Genomic DNA, 22,234 nt, shown 5'->3' with positions numbered 1-22,234 from the left:
AAGATGTTAAACGTGACAGGTTCCAGGTTGCAGATGCCTGGGTGGGGACTCCACTTGCCACCGGCCTCCAGACAGGGTGTCAGCGTTAACCATAGAACTGGATTTTACTCATCTGGTTTTCCAGGCTGTAATACCCTAACTTGCATACAGGAATAATGTGGGAGCCAGTGCCAAACCTCTTGTTAAAATTGCCATCAATGACAGCCACTACCCTCCCTCCACTCGTCCACAAATCCACTCATTTTAACATCAAAGGCAATTAGGTTGGTCAAGTATGATTTACACTTGCTACATACATGCTGACTGTTCCCAGCGCCCATCACCCTCATGGGCCCTGAAATGTGTTACAGAGGATCTCTGCAGAAATCCAGGAATTCCACTTGTAGGTGTTTCAAAACAATACAGTCTGACAAAAATATATCAGTGATCTCTTCCAGTGTTCCTGTGCTTGCTTGAGTTGGTGAAAGTGGATACTTTGCATTGGTACAATATATATTTAGCTTAAATGTAAATGCATGTGAGTGTGTGTGCATATATATGTGTATCTCCTTGGTTTTCATGTAGGATTTTGCCAACTTGAAGATGGCAAATGTCTGACCTTGTCTTCGTGAGCATTAGGATCAAACGCGTTATGTGTGCAAAAACAGCGTGTGTTGTTGCTCTCAGCAGGCTGATTTCAGCTTGCTGAAAAAATAATATTTATTCCATACCCAAGAGTCAACAGATATCTTCCTTTAGCTCAAGGGACAATGGCTTGAGTTTTTAAAGCTTGTTATTTGTTTCAAGTTCAAAGAAATACATATTTCCTCACAACAACTTTCAACATTGACCGAAAATAAATGTTCTTTTATCTATCTTCTCAAAATTATAAACACAGCACATTGAAGATGCCTATGTATCCATACATGCCTGAACTTTTCTCAAGAAACTCTGTATGCTGTCATTAGTAAAATTTATAAACTTTTTTTAACAAGTAATGCCTATTCCTGTGAGAGGAATCCTGTATAAGAAAATTACTAGTAAGGAAAATTTTTAGGTAGTAAAGTTAAAAGTGTTGTGTAGATTAGAGTTGAGGTTGTTGCGATACAATATACCTGCTTTTAGTTTTAAAAAAACTGGTGTGTTTGTTGGCTGGGCGTCATAAAACCTATGGGGTTTTAATTGCGGCCGCATTAGTTTTCACATGCTGTAGCATTGCTAGGTCTTTAACCTGGACTTGTAAAGATACCAACTGCTTGTTATCACCTCGATGTGGTTTTATTTTTTTTTTTTTAATGTAGATCAGTTTGTTATAAATGTACAGTTACATTTTGAATTGTAGAGCTTTTCCTACGTAGTGGAAAATCTCAAAACTGCACTAGTATTCCTAGCATCATCTCACTCAAATAGTCATTTTAGATTGTCTGTGCAGCTTACAAGTGTGCTTTCCAAATTCATGGGCATGGAGAACTTCAGGAAGATTAGGACCAAATGCTGTCTCTCTTATTTCCTTCTTGTATCTGAAAAGGATTGGAAATGCAGTTTGTAACAGACACCAAGTTGTCAGCTTTAATAGTTACTGTGTAAGTTACTGGTACGCTACAGCTGGTTATGGTTTATCTACCATGAAATGGCACTTAACTGCAAACAGCTGTGCAGGAAATGACAGCCTACTGAAACAGCCATCGTAAAATACTTTTGGCCAGTGAACTTCCAATTATAAGTGAAAATCGTATTTATTCTATGTATTTTCTTCTTCTTTAGTGGCACTAGAGGTCCTGTTTAGGATTCAAGACGCCACTCTTTAAGTCTGAGGTCCTCAGCCTTTTCCGTATCAGTAGCACTTGAAGGTACCCTCTACCCCCAGCCTCGACGTGCCTGCAAACACGGTCCCTCTGCACAGGGACGTGGAGATTGAAATTCCCTCTCAGCTCTTTGGCACCCCTTGGTTAATGTTTTCTGTGGTGGTTACCGAGGGTTCTTACAGTGACAGAAAAATCCTTCTTCGGAAAAACGGATAAAACCAATAATGAGATATACAACAAAGGAAGAAAAACAAATGAAAGCCCAGGGTGTATAATTTTCAGTCAGTCTCCGTGATTAACCAGTGGTTGTCTTCTCCTGGGGTGGTGAGCAGGAGATGGCCCTTCCCCACTGCAGGCAAAGTGATGGTGGCACTGTCCCTTCTGTTCCCTCTCCGGTATCACAGAATGTGTTATACTGAGTACAGGGCATTGTAATGGGTCAGGGTGTATCAGCTTCTACAGTTCATTTTAGCTTCCAAGAAGAGTACAGCATTACTGTATCCAGGTGTGCTTCTTTCAGTTTTAGTTAACCCAGGGATTTTTTATTAGAGGAACAAAGGTAATAAAAAAACCCTTGCATATTTGCAGACAATGAAGGAAGGACGATTCAGTTTTCCAACCTGGGAGGAGGAAGAGGAGAAGAAATTGCTGACTGTACATCCAGAAGAATATCTTTCAGACTGTAGGGGCTTACACATTTTTTTTGACTAAACTGATCTCAGTGTTTCTCTTCTGCTTTCAGTTGAGAAGTATTTTATGATGGGAAAGTGGAAATTAACTTTACATAAAACCATTGCTTTAATTTTAAAATATTTTATACATTGGACTCCCAGGAACTTCCTGTACTATAAAACTGAGAAGAGACTCCAGAGCATGGATTAATGGGTTATTTCTCAAATAACTGATATCAGTCCTTCAGAAGAGAACAGGGAGGTACAAGTACAAGAACAAGACTGAAGTCAGGAGGCCTGAGCTCTACTTCTGACTTTTCCTCTGACTTCTGTGATCTTGACAGATGTGCGCATTTTGGGGGTCCTAATTCATAGTCTCTAATGAAAGTGGTCATAAAAGTAGTCCCATTAAATGAATAAACCCAAAAATATAATAATTTCTGTTCAGTATAGAATTCACCTGTAGCTATATTTAGCTACTTCTGTACAGCTGTACTAATTATATTCAAAGAGTTTAATGAGAGACTTTTATGATATTTGTGAAATACTTAACAATTAATTTATGAAATGCAATATCGTATAGAAGCTGGAAATAATTTCTTGCCCACCTGGATTTGCTCAGAAAATTATTTTTGCGGTCTGTGCAATCCACAGCTATTTATTATCACGTGAGACGCTATGGTGCTTTTTTTTGTTTTGTTTTTGTTTTTGACAGAATAATAGACTCTTAAATGTTTCCTAAAAAGGTGAACTACCAGTATAGAGAAAGACTTGCCCTTAACACATACAGACATATTTTACTTGAAAGCATGGAAAAATACCTTTTAGTAATACAGAGTACTTCTGTTGGAAGATTTTAACTAAAGATTTTATGGCCTTTAGCAGGATCTGTTACGTGTGTTCTGTAAAATAATGTTCCTAACAGAGTGCAGTGGTATTTGATGCAGTTTCTCTTCTGAGCTCTATGAGTGCAGGGGTAGCTCTGAGGCTCTTGGAGGAAGAATTCACTGTCTCCTGTTTGCTTAAATATTTACAAGCAGCAAGTGTATTTCAAAGTAAGTGCTTGTTAAATGAGGAAAAATAAACAGGTCATTTTAAGCAGTTGCAGTAAAAATCACTATATTTTTATGGGTATAATCTGTATTTCAGATAACTCATACTTCTTTCAAAGAAGTTGGAAGTAGGTCCTTCAAACACTGCACAAAATCAGAGTCCAGGGAGCTGTTGAGGGAGAGGAGAGGAATTAGGAGAAAGTGGTTCAAAGGCGAACTTTCCTCTTCCTTATACCTGTGTATAAAACTCACCAATATAGGTTGAAAATATATTTTTTTTCAGGTAACTAGTGGGTTTAAACATGGAAATACAGTCTTTCTCATTCTTTTGGAGCAATTAGAATAGTAAGTTTTTGTTTGTCACAGCAAGTATTTACAGCAGCGCCGCAGTTTGCATGGACACCTGATCCCTATGTAAGGACCAGGCCTTGGCAAAAGAGCAGACACAGAAATAGCATAGCACATACTTCATTTCTAGGATTTGAGATCTTAGCTTTGAATTTGAGCTGTGTTATTTCAAAGTCTCTGGGCTGGGAATATGGCTTCCTCAGCTGGGCTGGAAGGGGGCTGTGATGAGTGTGGTGGGTTGTCCTGGCGAGGGAACTGGTGGAAGTGTTGGGTCCTCACATTTGTAGAGGCTTAGTGTTGTCCCCCCAAAATTGGATGGGTTTTCTAAAAAAGGCTTTGTTCCTTGCCGCCTGTTCCTGATAACCCACTTCTGGTTTGTAATTAAACAACAAGCGAAGCACTGGAGAATTGTATTTGCTCCATTTGGTGTTGTATGGGCTTTGCGTTGCAATTTCAAGTGGCCATTTTGATGGTTTATTTATTGCTAGAGCATTAGAGAGCCCTAGCTCCTACTTACTTCTGTCTGGTTAGGTAACGTTTCCAGTTAGTCGTATTCAGATTTTAGAAACAAATGTAGGTATAGTAGTAAGTACGGTAGCAGGGAGACTTTCTTACGTTTATTTTTATGTTCTTGAATTCATTGAGTTAATTTGTGGTGGAAAATCTGCACAGAATAGATTATCTTATTTAGGACTTTACCTAGAACAGCAAAAGTGATTGTCTGCAGTTCATGTGTTGTCCCTCACAAAATGATTTTTTTTTTTTCTTGACAAAGTTGTTCTGTGCTGCTTAAATTAATTTCTGTACTCCTGTTACAGAGGACTAGATGGTGGAACACTTTTAGTTCCCCAGTAGTGATTTCTGTAAATCCTATAAAGATACTTGGAGAGTTTCCACGGCCACCAATGTTTTGTCAAAATTTTTGTCCAGAATCAAGAACAGAATGGGACCACAAGTTATGAGAAGCTAGAAAAGAAGGGAAAAACAAATAGGGAGAGGTCTTTAGTGTTCTGAAACAATTTACAGTCTAGTACCGCCTGTCCCACGTACGAGATAAGAGAATTGAAGTGAGAGCATAGCCTGTGTGAAAGTACAAAATACAACGTCATGTGATATTTCAGAAAATTTCTGCAGTATTGCCTAGGAAACACACTGCCAGTTTGCAGTCAGCAGCCTACGCATCTCATGGCTCTGAGTAACTGTTAGCATCTCGGGAAAGCCCCTGGGACCATCTGTAGCTGAAGCGTGTTTTACGTATGTCACAGTCTCAGTCCCCAGAACAGGGCTTTTACACAGACTTGCTTTGGCAAGGGCGGTAGGCCTGCAAAGCCCTTGCTTTGTTGTTTTGCTGCTTCCCCATCACTCTGGATTCAAACTTCTGCACCTTTCTTCCTGTCCTGTAGGTACCTAGAGCATCAAGCGACTGCTGGCCAGGGTTAGTTCTTTACTCCAAACTAGATCTTTTGATTCTTCATATGGGATGTAAGGTAACTACTTTGTTACTAATCCCAGGAATTATAGGCTAGCTTTTATTTTTGTATGTTACTCCATGTGTTCTCCTAAAGAACTGATAAAAGAAATTGTTCTCTACATTACCTTTATTAAGCAGGCTTATCAGTTTCCTTTCATGTGAGTCCGGAGGAGGTGAAAACTGCCTTCAGTAGCACTGCTTTGCACTGCACACCTACGGACTGTTTCTCAAGATCATTCGGGTTAGCTTCCAAACTTTCTCTTGGCATATTTTGACCGATATCATGTTTCCACAGAACTGATTTGTTCAGCAGTGTATATGGCAGATGCCATACGCTTTGGATTATTTTAGGAGTTAGTGTCTTCTGAAAGAGAAGGGTTTTCACACATGGCTTTACATTTCTCAACAACAAAGCATAAGGTAAGACTGCAGGATAGATTACTTTGATTAGTCCTTGATTTTTAAACGTTGACTTAGAATGGCGGTAGATAAGAGAAGGGATTCCTTTAGTTACTGTCTGTGAAACGCACCCTACATCACGCTGCCCTGTGGGGCTCAGAGCATCTGTCATCCTGTTGCATTGGAACCTGCTTTCTGCATGTTCTGAGTTACATCATTTGTGCATCTTCTTGGTGTTGGCCATAGATGCCAGGCTGACAGAGTGTTTCTTGGACAGATAAAGAAATTTGGAAGTCCCGAAGGCATTCCACCATCCACAGTCATTGGTGCAATTTCCTTCCCTAGCAAGCAGGTGAGATGCTGTAGCTGCTGGTGGTCAGAACTGTGTTGAGCTCAGTGGAGTGAATGTGCTGGAACCACAGTTTGTCTGAAGGTTAGCTCTCCATAGGAAATATTTATAATGGGGGTGTTTGGGTATCCAGTATTAAAACCAGAAACTGATTCTTTTTTTCTGTCTGTCTCTTTAGGTCTCCAAAAGGTGATGTCCATAGTGAAGGATATGTCTTGGAGGTAGAGTGCTGCTCCTATTTAAACCAACTTTCAGACAAAAAGGAGATACCTGATTTTATTAAGAAAGTGAGTAAAAAAAAGAAAGGCAAAACCCAAAACACAGTATGCTTTTATTTGCACTATAATTACTGCTTCTAGTTCTGTCAGTCTGACAACAGGAATATATGTACATTTTGTGCAGTTGAAACACTGCACTAGAATTCGGTGGTTTATTATTTTAGTTATCTGAAGAGCAATTATATGTATTGAGAGAACCAAGTTTGATCATATTATTATGAGAAAATGACTTGTAGTATCACAGGAGAGCGTCCTCTCACAGATGATATCAACTAAGTTACCAGTGTAGAAGGCAGTCCTATAATTTCCATTTTAGTGTCAGAATATCCTGTTGGATAGTACTGTAGCTAAAAGACCTATTAACTCATGGAATCCCCCAGATTATTTACATTTTGTTTCAGTATCAAATGATGTTAGCAGTTAGAGATGATACTGGTAACCTAAGTACCTTCGTCATCCAGAATAGCGTTGCTTTCAATAGACTTTCATATATACTGGGAATTTGAAAAGAAGAGTGCTTTTTTTGTTGTCTTCTTTTTCAAATTATTTTTGATGCTGTAATATTCTGCCAGACTGGAAATTAGCAGGTTATGTCCATTTTAGTGAAGACAGATTCATTGTGCATGTTTCAAATTTTGCAGCATCTGTTGTGTCCCATTGCATGTTATAAAAACTAGCATTAAATACTATATTTACTTAGCCACATGGTGCAAGAGTAGTGCAAGTACGCATACTCCCCCAGCTTTAATACATCTTGCAGTGATAATAGCTAAGAAAATGTGGTAGAACAAATTTCAGCACAGGCTGCATGAGCTTGACAGACTGCACTCATGTTCAGTGTTTCCTTTTTACTACGAATGGTAGAAACTGGATTAAAAGTAATGCAGCTATGACTATCTGATCATCGTCATACTTAAAGATATATAGATTTTGGTATCAGAACAAATGGAGGTTTTCTAAACACTTACTAATATTCTAAAGTTTGAGTCCAAATTTCATTTCGGGGTTTATTGTGATACTGCACTTTTATTCTGACACTATCTTCAATTATGTCAATATATTCACACTTAAGCAAAACTGGTGTAGTTCTTGTGTATTGGTTCCAACATGTTTGATTTTGTTCTTCAGTTCTTCGAGCCAGAGTAGAAATATAGACTTATCTGTCACAATTGGTAGCAAAATTTTATATCATTGCAACAGAAAATTTCTTTGTATTTCTAACTTCAGAAAGAGTATGCCTAACATGAAAACAAAATGACAATCCAGGAGTCAGCTTATTTCCATAAATATCCAATTCTGAGACTCTTTAGAATGCTTTTCTAGACATGGAAATGTCTCTGTTGGTAGAAGCCATTTGATTATGGGGTTATGAAGTTGCCTTTTTGAAATATAATCATTTAAATTTTAATAGCTAAAATGTATATTTACTGTTTCTCTGTAGGCTGAGTATGTCACTCATCCTCAGATGTTATTTGATGTAGAGGAATTTGAAGTTCTTTGAAGCTGTTGCTGTCAAGTGTGTGCTGTGTCACTGTCTATATCTGATTAAGCACATTGTGAAAGTCTCGACACTTTTATGTAAATCTAACTCAGGAAACAGGACTTGTTTGGGAGTAGGAATTAATTGTCATATTAACTAATTTGTCTGAGCAACGAAAATGTCCATTACTTTTAAGGGCATACAAAACAGATGTTTATAAACAAAATAAATGAAAAATAAAGGTCGTTCTTCAAAGACAGTAGTAACAAAAAACTTTTAGAGAGGGCAATTGCTTGCTTTCAAAAAAGAACAACCCTATAATTCTTCTGAAACTGTGGAATACAATTGGGGTTAATAGAGTGTTGTGATTGAATAGGCAAATCCTTGATCACAGGGCTTTTCATAACAGAGGCTTTTAGCACGGGTTTACCGTCTTACTGCATTACAAATGACTATATTGTTAAAAAAAGATACCAAATAGAGTAGCCATATTTTCAAAACAAAATAACAAGTCAAAATTTTCTCCAACTGCGAATTCACTAGAAAAAATTCCTCTACCCTGAGAAAATTAGTTTTAGTAATTTTGTTATGCGCTACTGAGCAAGTATTGTTTGAACAAGGAAGCAATTTTAATAACTTCTTTTCTTAATAGACTTTTTGTTGCATTGAAAATATATGTCATATTGAATACTAACTGCTTGGTCCTGGCAAACTCAAAACAGTTTTGCAATGGCATACAGCATAGGTAGATACCTTTTTTTTTTTTTTTCTTCTATAACTCCATATAAATGTTTAAGAGTAATGAATAGAAACAAGGAAGTTATTTCACCTGGAGAATGCATCTTGCTCATGGAAACAAAGTGCCTCACTACCATGTGGACTATAAAACATTTAAGAAATGTCAAAGAACACTCCCTGGTGAAACCTGTGTTCTGTTGCTGAGATCCTCCTGCGCTTTGGGAGTCTGTCCTGCTTCTCTGTTCTCTTCTGTACGTTTTTGCTACCACTGTGGTTTCTGACCACGGTAAGAGCCATGGAAGACAGGACAAAGTTGAGTATTGGGGACATAATGTTGCATGGGATACATTCTTCCTGTACCTTAAAATCATGTTGACATCACTACATTCTGTTTGTTCTTTCATATCAATGTGGATCTGCTCAATGTGTCCTAAAGCGCTTAAACAGACCCATGGTGTTTCTGTCGTTTAATTTTTAGGCAATGAAAGAAGTAACTTAACTGTTGTATATGTATTTTACTGCTGTATTGGTATTAGCACTCCTGTCTAGCTCTCAGGCAAAACAGAGATTAAAGATTTGCTTATCTGCTTTTTAATGAGCAAAGCTAACTTCTGAACTTCTGATGGTTGTGACTCAGATCATTCTGAGGCTCTTGCAAGTCAGAGATGTTATTTCTAAGATACTGTATTTTGTAATACTTTGACTTGTGTCTCATGTAAAATAGGGTAGCCTTTAATTGCTTCCTTAGTTGCTCTTTACTTCTGTGTATCCTGTTACCATTTTTTTTTTCAGCTGAGAGTGTTCTCCTGAATCTGCTGAGATAAGTAAGAGGAGAAGCTAGGCTGACATCACAAGAAAAGAGTTATTTTGGATACACAGTCATATATGAATGTCAAATATGTTTCTCATTACCTTTGTTTTCCACATCAATCTGAGTTACATGCTCTAGAAGAACTATAGCAGGAAGAAGGTTTTATTCTGATGTTCACATCTTTGTGGTGTTGGTGGAAGGTTAGCAAATGGAGGATAGTTTCTTTACCATTTTTTCCCAGTTCTGACTTTTTAAAATTTAGGAAGTACATCTTTGTATCCTTGGTTGCCTGCTTAATAATGCTCTGCCAGAAGGAAATTCTTGTGCCTTAACTTTTTTTTTTAAGTTTGACTCCATTGCAGAGTTCATATTCCTTGTCCCTGTGGACTCATTGTCCTTCCCTAGGGAAGTATGATAAGCATGGAAAAGCGTGGTTTAAAAATGCTGCAGCTTAACTGAAATCCAAATGCAGGCATCTTCCTTTTGTGTTTTTGACTAGACAAGGACGTCTCTGAGCTGGTCTGTCCTTACATGACTCAGAAATTACGCTGATTTCTTCCAACAAACCTCAGGCCATACAGATGAATAACTGGTTTTGCATTTTCAGAAGGGGACTGGTTCATCTTGGAACACAACTGCTGTCTTGAAACACCTATAGCATACTTGTCTTGCAACAAAATCTGCCGTATGAGACAGTGTTTGTCAAATCTCATTGCTATTCCCTCTGTTAATAGGCTTGGTGACTTCAGTGAGCGTGCAAATGCCATCACCAGTACTAGCTCAAAAGCTGCCAGTAATGCATCACTCCCTTAAGCGGTCCTCTGAACAACTTCTGTAGCCCAAAGTACCCTAGAAGTAGTCTTGATCCCTGCAGATGTAGTGACTTTTTTTGTTGACGTTTATTTTCTAGTAATAGCATTGCTGAGCCAAGGAAGTGGCGGTACCTCTCAGACTTAAGTGAGTGGGACCCCAGGGAGGAACATGCCAACAAAACACATTGCAAGGGTGCTGCCACCCATGTACTCGTTCTAGAGTTGGCATCTAAAACAGTGACCGCTAGTTCTCCCTGGTACAAAGGCAAGCTGCATAGGGAACTGGACTATTTTGAAAGAAAGGCCATATAATACTAACACTTTTATGAAGACCTCGCATCCTACATTGCTGAAAGATCTACTGTATTTGAGCCCTCTTGGCAGAATATATGGTATCAACTGGTATTTACTGGAATCTTTCTAAATGCCTTTATAAAAAGAAAATACTATCAGGAATAGAACTGGCATGAGGAATTAGTATGTCTCAAGTGTTAGTTTAAACACTGGAAAGTAATACACATTACTACCAAAAAGTTCAAACTGTAGTTGAACTTAGCGTACTCCTGAAAGATGAAACATTTCTTGGAGGGGTTTGATCCCCCTTGCCCATTATTTGCCTCACTCCTTTGGAGGGAGTGGCAGGCAGGAGACTGGCTGAGTGGTTGGGTAAGGAACTGCTACATGCCCCAGACGACCACAGGTCAGTCTGACTGCATGTTTCTCCATATCGATGTTATTATCAAACTACCGAGATGCTTCCTGTTTTTTCCCTCCATTCATCTGTAGCTGTTCTGGTGTTGTCAAGATCACTGCTACCTGAGTTCATGCACGTAGTTTTCTGGAGAGTCTTCTGTGTTACGGCTCTAATAGGTGATGAATTTTTGTATTAGTAGTGCTGTTAAAAGGCAGCTTAATTCACCAACTTCTTTCAAGGTACTAGGTAGAAGCAGGATTGGAGTATTTAGGAGGACTTCTATTTCTCCTATAAAATAAAAACTGAATGCCTATCTTTGCCATAGATGTTCCTAGTGAAGGGAGTGATTCAGCCCAGACTTGGCTCTTCACTTATTTCCTACATATTTACTCACATTAAAATGAGCACTTGTCTTATATGACCAAAACAAGGGACTTCACATATCCATATGTTGTGGCTGTGGATGTTGTTTACTTGGACTTCAGTAAAGCCTTCAACATGGTTTCCCACAGCATTCTCCTGGAGAAAGTAACTGGCTGCTCATGGCTTGGATGGGTGTACTCTTTGCAGGTTAAAAAAATGGCTGGATGGATGTGCCCAGAGAGCAGTGGTAAATGGAGCTAAATCCAGTTGGTGCTGGTCGCAAGTGGTGTTCCCCGGGGCTTGGTACTGGGGCCAGTTCTCTTTAATATCTGTATCAATGACCTGGACAAGGGGATCGAGTGCACCCTCAGTAAGTTTGCAGATGACACCAAGTTGTGCAGGGGCGTCGACCTGCTTGAGGGTAGGATGGCTCTACAGAGGGATCTGAATAGGCTGGATCGATGGACCGAGGTCAATGGTATGAGGTTCAGCAAGGCCAAGTGCTGGGTCCTGCACTTGGGTCACAACAGCCGCATGCAGCGCTACAGGCTTGAGGAAGAGTGGCTGGAAAGCTGCCTGGCGGAGTAGGACCTGGAGGTGTTGGTCGACAGCTGGCTGAATATGAGTCAGCAGTGTGCCCAGGTGGTCAGGAAGGCCAATAGCAATCCTGGCCTGTATCAGGAATAGTGTGGTGAGCAGGACTAGGGAGGTGATTGTTCCCCTGTCCTCAGCACTGGTGAGGCCCCACCTCAAGTCTTATGTTCAGTTTTGGGTCTCTCATGACCAGAAAGACAAAGAGGTGCTGGAGCATGTCCAGAGAAGGGCAACAAAGCTGGCGAGGGGTCTGGAGAACAAGTCCTACGAGGAGTGGCTGAGGGAATTGGGGTTGTTTAGCCTTGAAGGAGGCTGAGGGGAGACCTTATTGCTCTCTACAGCTACCTGAAAGGAGGTTGTAGAGAGGTGGGGGTCAACCTCTTCTTTGTAGTAACAAGCAATAGAACAAGAGGAAATGGCCTCAAGTTATGCCAAGGAAGGTTTATGATGGATATTAGGAAAAAGTTCTTCTCAGAAAGGGTTGTTAAGCATTGGAGCAGGCTGCCCAGGGAAGTGGTGGACTCGCCATCCCTGGAGGTATTTAAAAGACAAGGAGATGTGGTGCTTAGTGACATGGTTTAGTGGTGGTTTGGGCAGTGTTAGGTTGATGGTTGGACTTCATGATCTTCAAGGTCCCTTCCAGCCTAGACAATTCTGTGATGCTATATAGTGTGTGACAGTGATACTGAATTATTTTGAACTCTCAACTTCTGAGTTTTAAAACTCTCTTCAGCTTTAGCTATGAAATGGCAAGGAGATGTGGAAGTTGAGAAATGTGTCATAGGACAAATTTGTCCGTAATAATATGTTCTTTTTATATATATAATTGTATTTGTAACAGTATCACAAGCAAATGAGAAGACAAAATTCTGCAATTTCCTAGAAAAAATGAATGTGAAAATTGCTAATCTTGGGGGTTTTTTGCTTTTATTTATAGTTGTTGAGAAAAATATATAGCTGTTCCAGTATTTATCGCATTCTTGTCTCTCTATTTGTCATTTCTTATTCTTCATCTTTTAATCTTTGTATTGAGATTTCTTTTTAGAATGAACCAAGAAATGCAGCGTATGTGTTCTGAAGAGCACTAGACTGTTGGTGGATTTCTTGACTCTGTTGCTGCAGTCTTACAAGGATCTCTTCTGCAAAGTCTCTGGTTGCTCTGTTGGTGCCAGGGTTCCTTAGATTGTTATTGTAATCGTAAGCATTATTCTTTACTTTAGATATGTTTTAGCTGGCCTGTTCAGAAATTTCCTGCAGGGTATGAAGTCAGAGCAGGTGGCAGTAAAAGATAGAAGAGGAGAAAAATTGAGAATTGAGTCTTTAACATTGCTCAGAGGATTGTTTCTTCAAATGAATAAGCAGTTCAAATTTACTTCTGTGGCTAGAAAATGACCCCGCTAGAGTACTGTTTATTACCTAGGATTTCTATTGAGGTGTGATCTCAACCTCTTCTAAAATCGTTTCCATCCTTAAAACAAACCCAAAAAATCCCACCCCAAAACCTTAACTCTCCAGGGTATTTGCAAAAGAACAATACAACATTTATTTCTTTAGCACATTGTAATGAAAACCATTGCTGAGCACTTAGCTGACTGCTTTGTTTTCTGCATGTTTTCAGTGCAAACAGAGCCCCTGGTTTATTTTTAAGTATTTGGATCTTAGAAGTAGATATGGTCATGAAGCAGAAGTTGAAACTCCACATCAATGGTTCAGCTGTTTGTGATCTGCTGTGATAATATTTATTAAAGTGCATTTTGTTAACATTTTGTAAGTGTATATATAACAAGAGATGGTAAAAAATAGCATATACTGTATTTTAAACAGCCTGGTGTGAAGGGAAACATCTGTTCCTGGTTAAGCTTCTTTCAACTTGTGTTCTTTTGACTAAGCCCTGTAAGAGTGGTGTTGATATATATCTTCCACGAACATTGCAAAACTATTTTCAGGACTCTCCCAGGAGCCTGGTTGTGCTTTTATAATCCTTTGCCCCCAGCAGCTTTCAGAGTCATCCTCTTGACCAAGATAAAAATAGATGTTATAAAGTATGTAGTCAGTGTTTTTAATGATCCCACTTCTGTCTGGTGGGAAAAATAACCTTTTTAAAAAATAACAATAAATATGATAAATAATATGATAAATATTTTGTACTGTGCTAAAATAAAATATGGGTGAATTGTTCAAATTGTAATTTTGGCTACGAGTAACAGATGGCTTGATGAAACAATGTGATTTTAAAGGAACACTCCTTGGTTTATATAAAGATAAAAGAAAGTGTTCCCTGTAAATTAAATATAAAGTCTGCAATTTGAGGCTGAATTCTTAATTTTAAAAATATTCCTGTTGTCCTGAACCTTTTGGGTTTTTTGTTTTCATTGCTTCGGACAGAGATGGACTAAACCAGTGTGCCAGTTTTGAACCACATTAGTGCTGGTTGATCACAAACAAGTGACTGTTTTCTCAAGTTCTACAAAGAACACTGAATTACATTCATCCAGCCAAAATGCCTGTTAGATACAACGTTCAATCATTTGTCTCTATAAATCTTTATTTTCCTCTTGCTTATGTTCACCCATTAGTGTAGGACTTCCTCTCAGAAGATTCATACACAAAACATGGTCTGCATTTTGAAAATGTCTGTTCTCTAGAGCAAGCACTTGGGACAGAGTTTCTACAGACTTTTTTGACAGTGTATATCAAGTATTTGAGTTGTGTGAGCATAGCTGGCTGCTTCGTAGCAGTTTATCCTAGGTCTAAAACAATTTTTAGGGAATAAATCTTAAATGGCATGGATAAATTCGGGATTTCTTTTCAGAGTTTAGGGCAAGGATGGGAGGACACAGGTATGTTACATGGCTTTTGGGCAGGTACCGCAGTGGCTGAGCCTGTGTAGTCTGTCTCCAACAGTGTTTGCCCTCTGTCAGCTCTGTGAAGGAACACATGCTAAAATAAGACAATAATTTGAGAAGAATCATTGCACCCAAGACTACATGGGATGATACAGTGTGGTTTCAAGAGCTGTCATCTAGTGAGATATGCTGAAAGGAACAAGTGTACTTGCACCACGCTGCACTACATGTTTAGTACAGTTATATTTTTCTTAGGAATGAATGTACAGCTAATGCAAGCTGAAAAGGGATTTCAAGCTGTTACTCTCATCCCTGCCTTGACTCCAGTAGCAGGAGACACATAGCTTGCTGTAACTTAATATCACTTGGCAGCACTGTCTTAAGAGCCTGTCTTCTGTTTTATTCGGCATAGCAGTAGGTTGCAGTCGCTGCTTGCTTCACTACATTTCTCACTGTTCAGTTTGTAGCTTTCAGTTCCCTTTTGCAGAGGCTACTACCAGTGAGTGTGTTGTAAAATTACAAACCTTGCTTTCTTTTCCCTGTTCAGTGCCTAGTTATGCTCTGCCACAAACGCAGAGAGAGCTTAAAGTGTCAAGTCAATGGTTCTGTTGAATGGGCAGTGGACTGCAAAGATGGAAAGGCAGCGTACATCTGTTTCTTCAAGAAACACATTAGTTTTTAAGTTTTGGGTTTGGTTTTGGACTCTGTTATCTTCTCTTGGGTCTACCAGCTTCATTCTAATAGTCTTATCTAAAGTTTCCGAATAAAATTCTAGTCAAGGTTTTCATTGGAAATATTAATATAAACACTGCCAACAACACTGCGTAAAGGATGACTCTGTGGTTTGCAATTACGGTAACATTTTTCAAGGCATCCCTCCAGTGTTTGATCCCTGATGGCCTATTTTTTGTAGTTGACAGTGAAAATACTTGGTAACTTGAAAGCCTGAATGCAGACTGGGATTTGACTTTCTAAAAGCTGCATTTATATTTAGTTAGGTAGTTCATGTTCATATAAATACATCTCAAGTTTAGAATCGGAGAGTGTAAACTGGAAAAGGTTAAAAATGCATGGTAAGTACAGGCTTAAATGACAGAGCATCCTAGTCAGAAAAGTTGCATGGTTTGGAAATCTGCAAGCAGTGAAACAGAGTCTCAGACTTAACAAGACTGGGAGAAATGATTAGTGGTTGCTGCTTTGCTGTTTGATTAGTAGAATTATCATTTTTTGTAACGTAGTACTAGAGACGCGAAAATGCCAAAGTCACAAGGGTTGTTTAGAAAGAACTAAATCCCTTCTTCAGAACGTTAGCTAAGCTTAATTGGTTTTAAAAAATTATCAGTAAACTCTTGATGACTGTTGCTGTCTTCTCAGGAAGCAGCTTGTGAGACCTACAGAAAATATCAGAGGCAAACTAAAAGCCCGTCTTATTTTAAACATATGTTTTCAGAAATGAACAAACTAGAAGGGGGATGTTGAGTTTTGTGATGAAATGTGTACTACTAAATGTTAAACGAAGGAGGACACAGTTGGAAGACTATAGTCTTGAACATCCTTTTCCAGTTCCAACTCCTGGTATGCAGTACATAGCATTCCCCTCAAACCACAAGATTATGTTCCTTGCCTGAAGATCCCGAGTGCTGTGGCTGTTGTTAAAGCAGATTTGCTTGAAGCCTAAAAAGAAGGTACAAAAATACAATCATCTTGTTTCTGGTATACATTATGACATCTAATGCCACTAACAGTGTTCTTTTAAAAATGACAACCAAATAGACAGACAAGCCTTTATTTTATTGGCTAAGACAACTTATGCGTGGCTTAAAACAAAAAAGCTTTAGATAGCTCTGAGCAAAATTAGCCCAGCTATTGTTTTAAAGGCCATATGTTTTCCCATCAGTAGGGCTAAGTAGCAGTCTTTCCCTTAGTTTGCTACAGAGCTAACTAAATGCATCTGACCATCAGAAGATCAGTTCATTGCACATAGAGAATGTTGTCCTTTCTCCAAGTGCATTTTTGCCTTGTGTGCTCTTCATAAATTGTTTCTGTTGTTTGGTTTTATATTAGCAGTAGTCCATTGTACCGGGTTGCTATGGCATTCTTTCTGTACCTTGTTATATCATGAACCATATAGCTGACCTGTTAATGAAATGTTCAGTCCTAATGCCTGGGTTTTGAAGGTGTTTTTTTCCAGATCATCAGGAAGTGTAAGCCTCGAGACCATTTAGGACTGCTATAAACTAGAGTGCCCTGATGAGATTAGTAAAACTGCTTTTCCTCTGGATGCATCCTAAAAAGGTCCAGCTCCTGGCTTACCAGAGTTAACAGAAATTCCTAGCACTTGTCTTATTAAATCATTTGTTTGAAATTCCTCATCCAAGAGAGAGATCCTTATTATTAAATTGCTGTGCATTATTTCCCTGTTTATTGATGTGAGTGGAATACTATCCTGAGTTTGTGGGAAGTGTTTGATTTTCTGTGTGCCATCCCATGATAGAAACGTACAGAATCTCCCTGTAAGCTATTACCGAAGCTGACAAAAGTGTATGATTTTGTTCAGCATGGGATCTATATCCTTGAGCTTCTGTATTTATAAGCAGTTCCATCATGCTTGCTATGAATAGGAGATTATTATGGAGCTGATAATGCAACAAGAAACGCAGAATCACAAACAGTATGTGGACTGTACAATGAACTTGCCAAGTGTCTTTATTCAAAATAGATTTGAAAATAAAACCTGTATGTGGCTGTTCAAAATGAGCTTTCAACCTGGAATCTCTGCACTTCTTTCATGGTTGTGAGGCCTATAGTTTAAAAACAAGTAGTTTTTGGAAAAGAGGATTTCACGATTCAGCCATACTGTTGTCAGGTGTGGCTTTACAGATCCTTACATTAGACTGTCAGCCATTTTCCAATTAGGTAGGGAGCCTTCAAGAGAACCAGAAGTATTTAAAAAGATGGGACATAAATTTGCTACATCAACATAAAGTCTAGTGACGCTGCTTTGTGCTGCTCACGGTTCCTTTTTTCCAAATGCAGTATAAAAATAGCAGTCAGTCAGTTCTGAAATAAACAATAACACTTCACAAACGTTAAGAAATGTTAACACAAATGCCCCAGCTAAAATTCAATTAAGGTAGTGACATCAGGGTTAGACACGGTGCTTGTTCCTATTCCTCCTAGAGTTAGTGGGAGATTTGATATTTATTTCACAGATAGCAAAGGCTAAATCTGTCATTTTTTTCCCTTCAGGGAAAATGCCAGGTTTCTAATCAAGCAAATTATAGGGATGACATTAAATTCTTTAACTGCCTGAGCCCTCTGTACACATGAAATTTCACCCCGTCTTTAAACAGGTTCTATTTTTAAACTGGCGTAAATCCAATTTGTTGCAAGCCACTTATAAACTGATTTGGATGTACCCACTTGGGGGTTTATCCAGGTCAAAATAAATGAGTTAAGTTCTGCTTCTGTTGTTGAACAATAACATCTTTTGTGGTGGAGACCTGTTCTTGTATTTGTGATTAGTATCATCCAAGCAGCACTTTATGAGGCAATAAAAATGTTTCTGTTCCTATCTGGGGAAAGAACCAAAGATTTTTCTCATCATTATTTTAAATTTTGTTGGAATTTCCCTTTTCAAGATTTCCCAAAATGTAAAGAGCAAGTATGTAGCATATTTAAAATACAGAAAAGGTCAGTAAAATAACTGAAATTCATATGGATCACCTAATGTAAGGGCATTTTTAATCTACATTTTATTCTGATATAAGTAGTGGAGGTGCAGTTTTTCTGCTTTTTATGCTTTTACCTCTCATTTAGTTATACAACGTAGTATGACAAGGACCTTTATTTAGTACTCTAAACTGCCCCATAAAGACAAGTAATTGCAGTATTTATCCGATCTGGAATATGTTTTGGGTGACCCTGTCAGCACAGCCTCATGTTCTTTCCATTCAGTTCACCTTTACCCTTGCTTTCTCCCAGGTGTTGTCCTCTTATGATTCCCAACACCGCATGTGTAAGATATTTTCCCAAAAGGCTGGAACAGACATATCTGCGTGTACCATCGCAGGATGCCTCAAAATGTCCAAAACCCCAGGTGGCCGGTAGAAACAGCCCTTCTGCCCTGTGTAGCTCCTGGGCATGAGTTTTCCAGGTATTGAGGTTTGGGCCTGTTCAGGTCTGGGGTTTTGTTTTTTATAATTCAGATATTCAGTATTTCAAATACAGGAAACAGGAAATGTGAATGTATCCTGGATGGCATAATTCATTCTGGATGTGAAGGCAACTAAAATTTTGTACTATTTAAGCTCTAACAGGATGCTAAAAAACCAAATTGTCTTTGTTTGCAGTTTGAAGATGTTCAGGTTTTATGCTTTCTTTATGATGAGAGCTAGTCTTTTCATGGTTTTGTGGAAAGTTGGAATGAAAGACTGTTTGCATCTGCTGATACATCACTTTGCTGTTCTGCAGCTTACATTGCACTGTTGATGTAACATTTCCTGCTAAATTGGCTTTATTGAAAATAATGGGATGCTTGCTTCTCCCTTATGTAATTGGGAAAATTTGAAATATAGGTTTAAATAAGATTTTGTATTCTGTATACTGCCAATTAACTTGTTGGGAAAGGGACTTGAAGATACAGTCTCTTTTTCTAATCTTTCTGCTAAACTATTAGGCTAATATGGCTTAGACTGTCATTCAGTTCTTAGTTCCTCATATTTCCATGCTGAGAACAAGAGCCTCAGAAGAAAACATCAGGATCGGGTATTCCTTAGAACAAACACTGTTTTTTCAAATGAGCCAAGACTGTAAAACATTGCTACGATAGCTGTGAAAGCTGTTCTTGTCCAAATCAATGGTGTAGGACAGCCTGGTATGGATTGACAAGCAGTCTTTATTGACTAGGACCAATATAATTACTACATATGTACACCCTCAAACTCTTAACAGTTGCGTACTAGTTAAATTTCTATAATTAGCTGCCTTGCAAACTGCTAGTCAAATGTAGTGGTGTGTCTGTAGATTAGTGATAAGACATGAACTGAATTTGTAAATCTTACCATTGACCGTGTAAAAAAAGTATTTTGTAAAATTACAGCAGGACCGTTAAGCATGTTATGCGTGCATCTATTTTTGACATTCACATGAAGCTTTCAGAGCAAGCTAGTTACATGCTAGCTTTCTTTGTAGACAGATATTCATTTTATCAGAATATTGACAGTAGTATTTTTATTTGGAGGTTATTGTCCTCTGTAGCAATGAGCTTTAGTTCAGACAGCATCCCGTGCTTGCCAGGCTAAACACCTGTGAAGACCATTGCCTTGTTTCCTGGAGAGCTCTGTTTAAGTTCCTGTGATCATGAAATCAAGAGTTAATTTAACGTGGAAAATACAACAGTGGTTTGAAAGAGGAAGTTCTTGTTGTCGATCAGGTATCATCTGTAGGTTTGTGTGTTCAGAACAGTAACGTGTTACCAGGAAGTAGATGATTCATTTAAAAAAAAAAACAAAAAAACATCTGGGTAGGGAAGATGCAGAAATGAGCTTCCTCTTAGATTTAAAAAAAAAAAATAAAGTGTACAAGATTCTTCCTATTTACTTGCTGTTGAACAAAAGGCCTGAACTGTTTCACGTAAGTTCATGCTAAAATGACCGTCAGAGAATGATTAATACACTTTAACTCTCTGGAATTATATGGTATGCAGAGAAAGTGAAATTATTTCTCCATTCTCAAGGCATTTCTTTTTGAAATGTTTATGTGTGTTTAGACTTTATATTATATGAAGAGTGTATACTACATGGAAACCTTTCCTTTTTGGTGGGTGATTTTGATAAATGAATCAGCAGATGCTTATGTTTTCACAGAAGTCTGGCACTCACTGCAGCTTCTCCTGGGTTTGAGGAGTGTGAGGCTGGTGAATCAAATGGATGCTGCATCCATAGTGCTGAGTCTGCTTGAAAGAGATTTCTCTTTCTGCTTCATTTCAAACTTTCCTTAGTGAATTTCAGCTTTATCTAATTGTCGTTACTACTAGCCCAATGCTTTTTTCTTAGGATCTATTGTGATTTGTTTCCTTCATTTTCCTCCTTTTCCTCCTAAAGTATAAAGGATTAATAACAGCGCTTCTTAGTTTCCATCTCACACGTCTTTCTATTCCGAGTTGTTACAGTGGTGTTACAACTGTTGTTATAATGGTGCATATAACAGAAAGAATTAATAACCTTTTCCTTGCATAAATGTAGTTATCAGACACCTAATATGGCAGAAGATGTAATATTAAGTCCCTGACTTCATAAGGTTGATACTAAAACTTTGTGTGAGTAATACTACTTCTGGTAACTTAGCGTAAATAAACTTTCAAACAGATACTTTATCCCTTGTGAAGATATGTAGACATTTTCTCTCTTTTTCTTTTTTTCCCCCCTCTTTTTTCTTTTTTTTTCCTCCATTTCCACACCATTTCAGACGGTTTAGGAAACTTTTCATCATGCTTCTCTAGAATGTACCTTTTTATGTCAGTGTAACGTGACAATTTCTTGTGGTAGTGGACAAAAGTAGCAAAATGACATGCTAGCTGCCTTGGTGGGTGTTATTTTCTGTATTTCTATTTAGTTAGGACAGCTTGACAGTTAAAAATCTAATCTTCTTTGACTTGTAGATTCAAGATGCTGCAAGTCAAGGCTTGAAATTTGTTGGAATTATACCTCAGTACCATTCGCAAAAGGACTGTCTTGTCAGCGCTTCCCTGACACCCGCCAGTAACAACTCTGTGCAATCAAGAGATGATAAAAATGTTTCAAATTATCCCGAGGATCACGCTTCGCCGGATGGCGAGAAAATAGATGGCATTAATGGATGCAATACTCCGGTGCCGAGCGAAGAAAGTGCTGACCAATGTGCCACATCCAGGGAGGGCTGGAGAGGTGAAGGACAGGCTCCTGAAGAGCTGAATCTCAAGTCTGTGATAGTAGATGAACAACAGTTTCAACATGATAACCCAAGTGTAAGAGAAGCAGTGGACAAGCTGAATGGACTTGCAGAGAATGAAACACCAGCACGATACTTAAAACCACTTACTGGCAGTAAGTATTGCAGTGACTTTTCATACATAAAAGCCAAGTTAAAATTGCCTCAGTTACGTTCCCAGCTCCTTTGGGGGGTGGGAATGTGGAGAGGACCTTACCACTGTAATAGGGTAGAAAAGATGCACCAAAAGAGCCACTTAACCCGATTTCAACATGGTTACACAGTTCACAACAACTGAGCTAAGTCAGATGGCAAATGAAAAGATGATATAAGCGGGCACGACTTTCTTATGGCCCGTTTATATGCCTGAGTGTAAAGACTTTTTTTTGGTCTGCTGTTCAGCTGAATTGGTTCTTTTTTGTATTTGTTGTGGTACCCTGAGAGCTCTCGATCTTTGCATCCTTTTTGTCCATTTGAATAAAAAGCCCTAGTAGTCTGCCTGACAAGGTTTTACAGCAACAGAAAGAATAAGTCACGAAGCCTTATCACAGTTAGTCCCTTTGTAGCAGGTGAAC

The 22,234-nt window shown here is 38.6% G+C and overlaps 1 protein-coding gene across 1 annotated transcript in view; it reads left to right on the top strand.

Annotated features, from left to right (window-relative positions):
- The window catches only part of RFTN1 (raftlin, lipid raft linker 1), an 87,604-nt gene that overhangs the window by 36,280 nt on the left and 29,090 nt on the right, over positions 1-22,234 (top strand). Inside the window, exons 3-4 of the mRNA XM_009888946.1 lie at positions 6,253-6,361; positions 21,352-21,775. Coding sequence (XP_009887248.1) covers positions 6,253-6,361; positions 21,352-21,775 — 533 coding nt within the window. The remainder of the gene's footprint in view (positions 1-6,252; positions 6,362-21,351; positions 21,776-22,234) is intronic.

This window comes from Charadrius vociferus, unplaced genomic scaffold (genome assembly GCF_000708025.1).
Source record: "Charadrius vociferus isolate BGI_N301 unplaced genomic scaffold, ASM70802v2 scaffold217, whole genome shotgun sequence".
NCBI classification, from domain to species: domain Eukaryota; kingdom Metazoa; phylum Chordata; class Aves; order Charadriiformes; family Charadriidae; genus Charadrius; species Charadrius vociferus.
The sequence above is the reverse complement of the archived record's forward strand: the minus strand, read 5'-3'. Positions and strand labels throughout refer to the sequence as shown.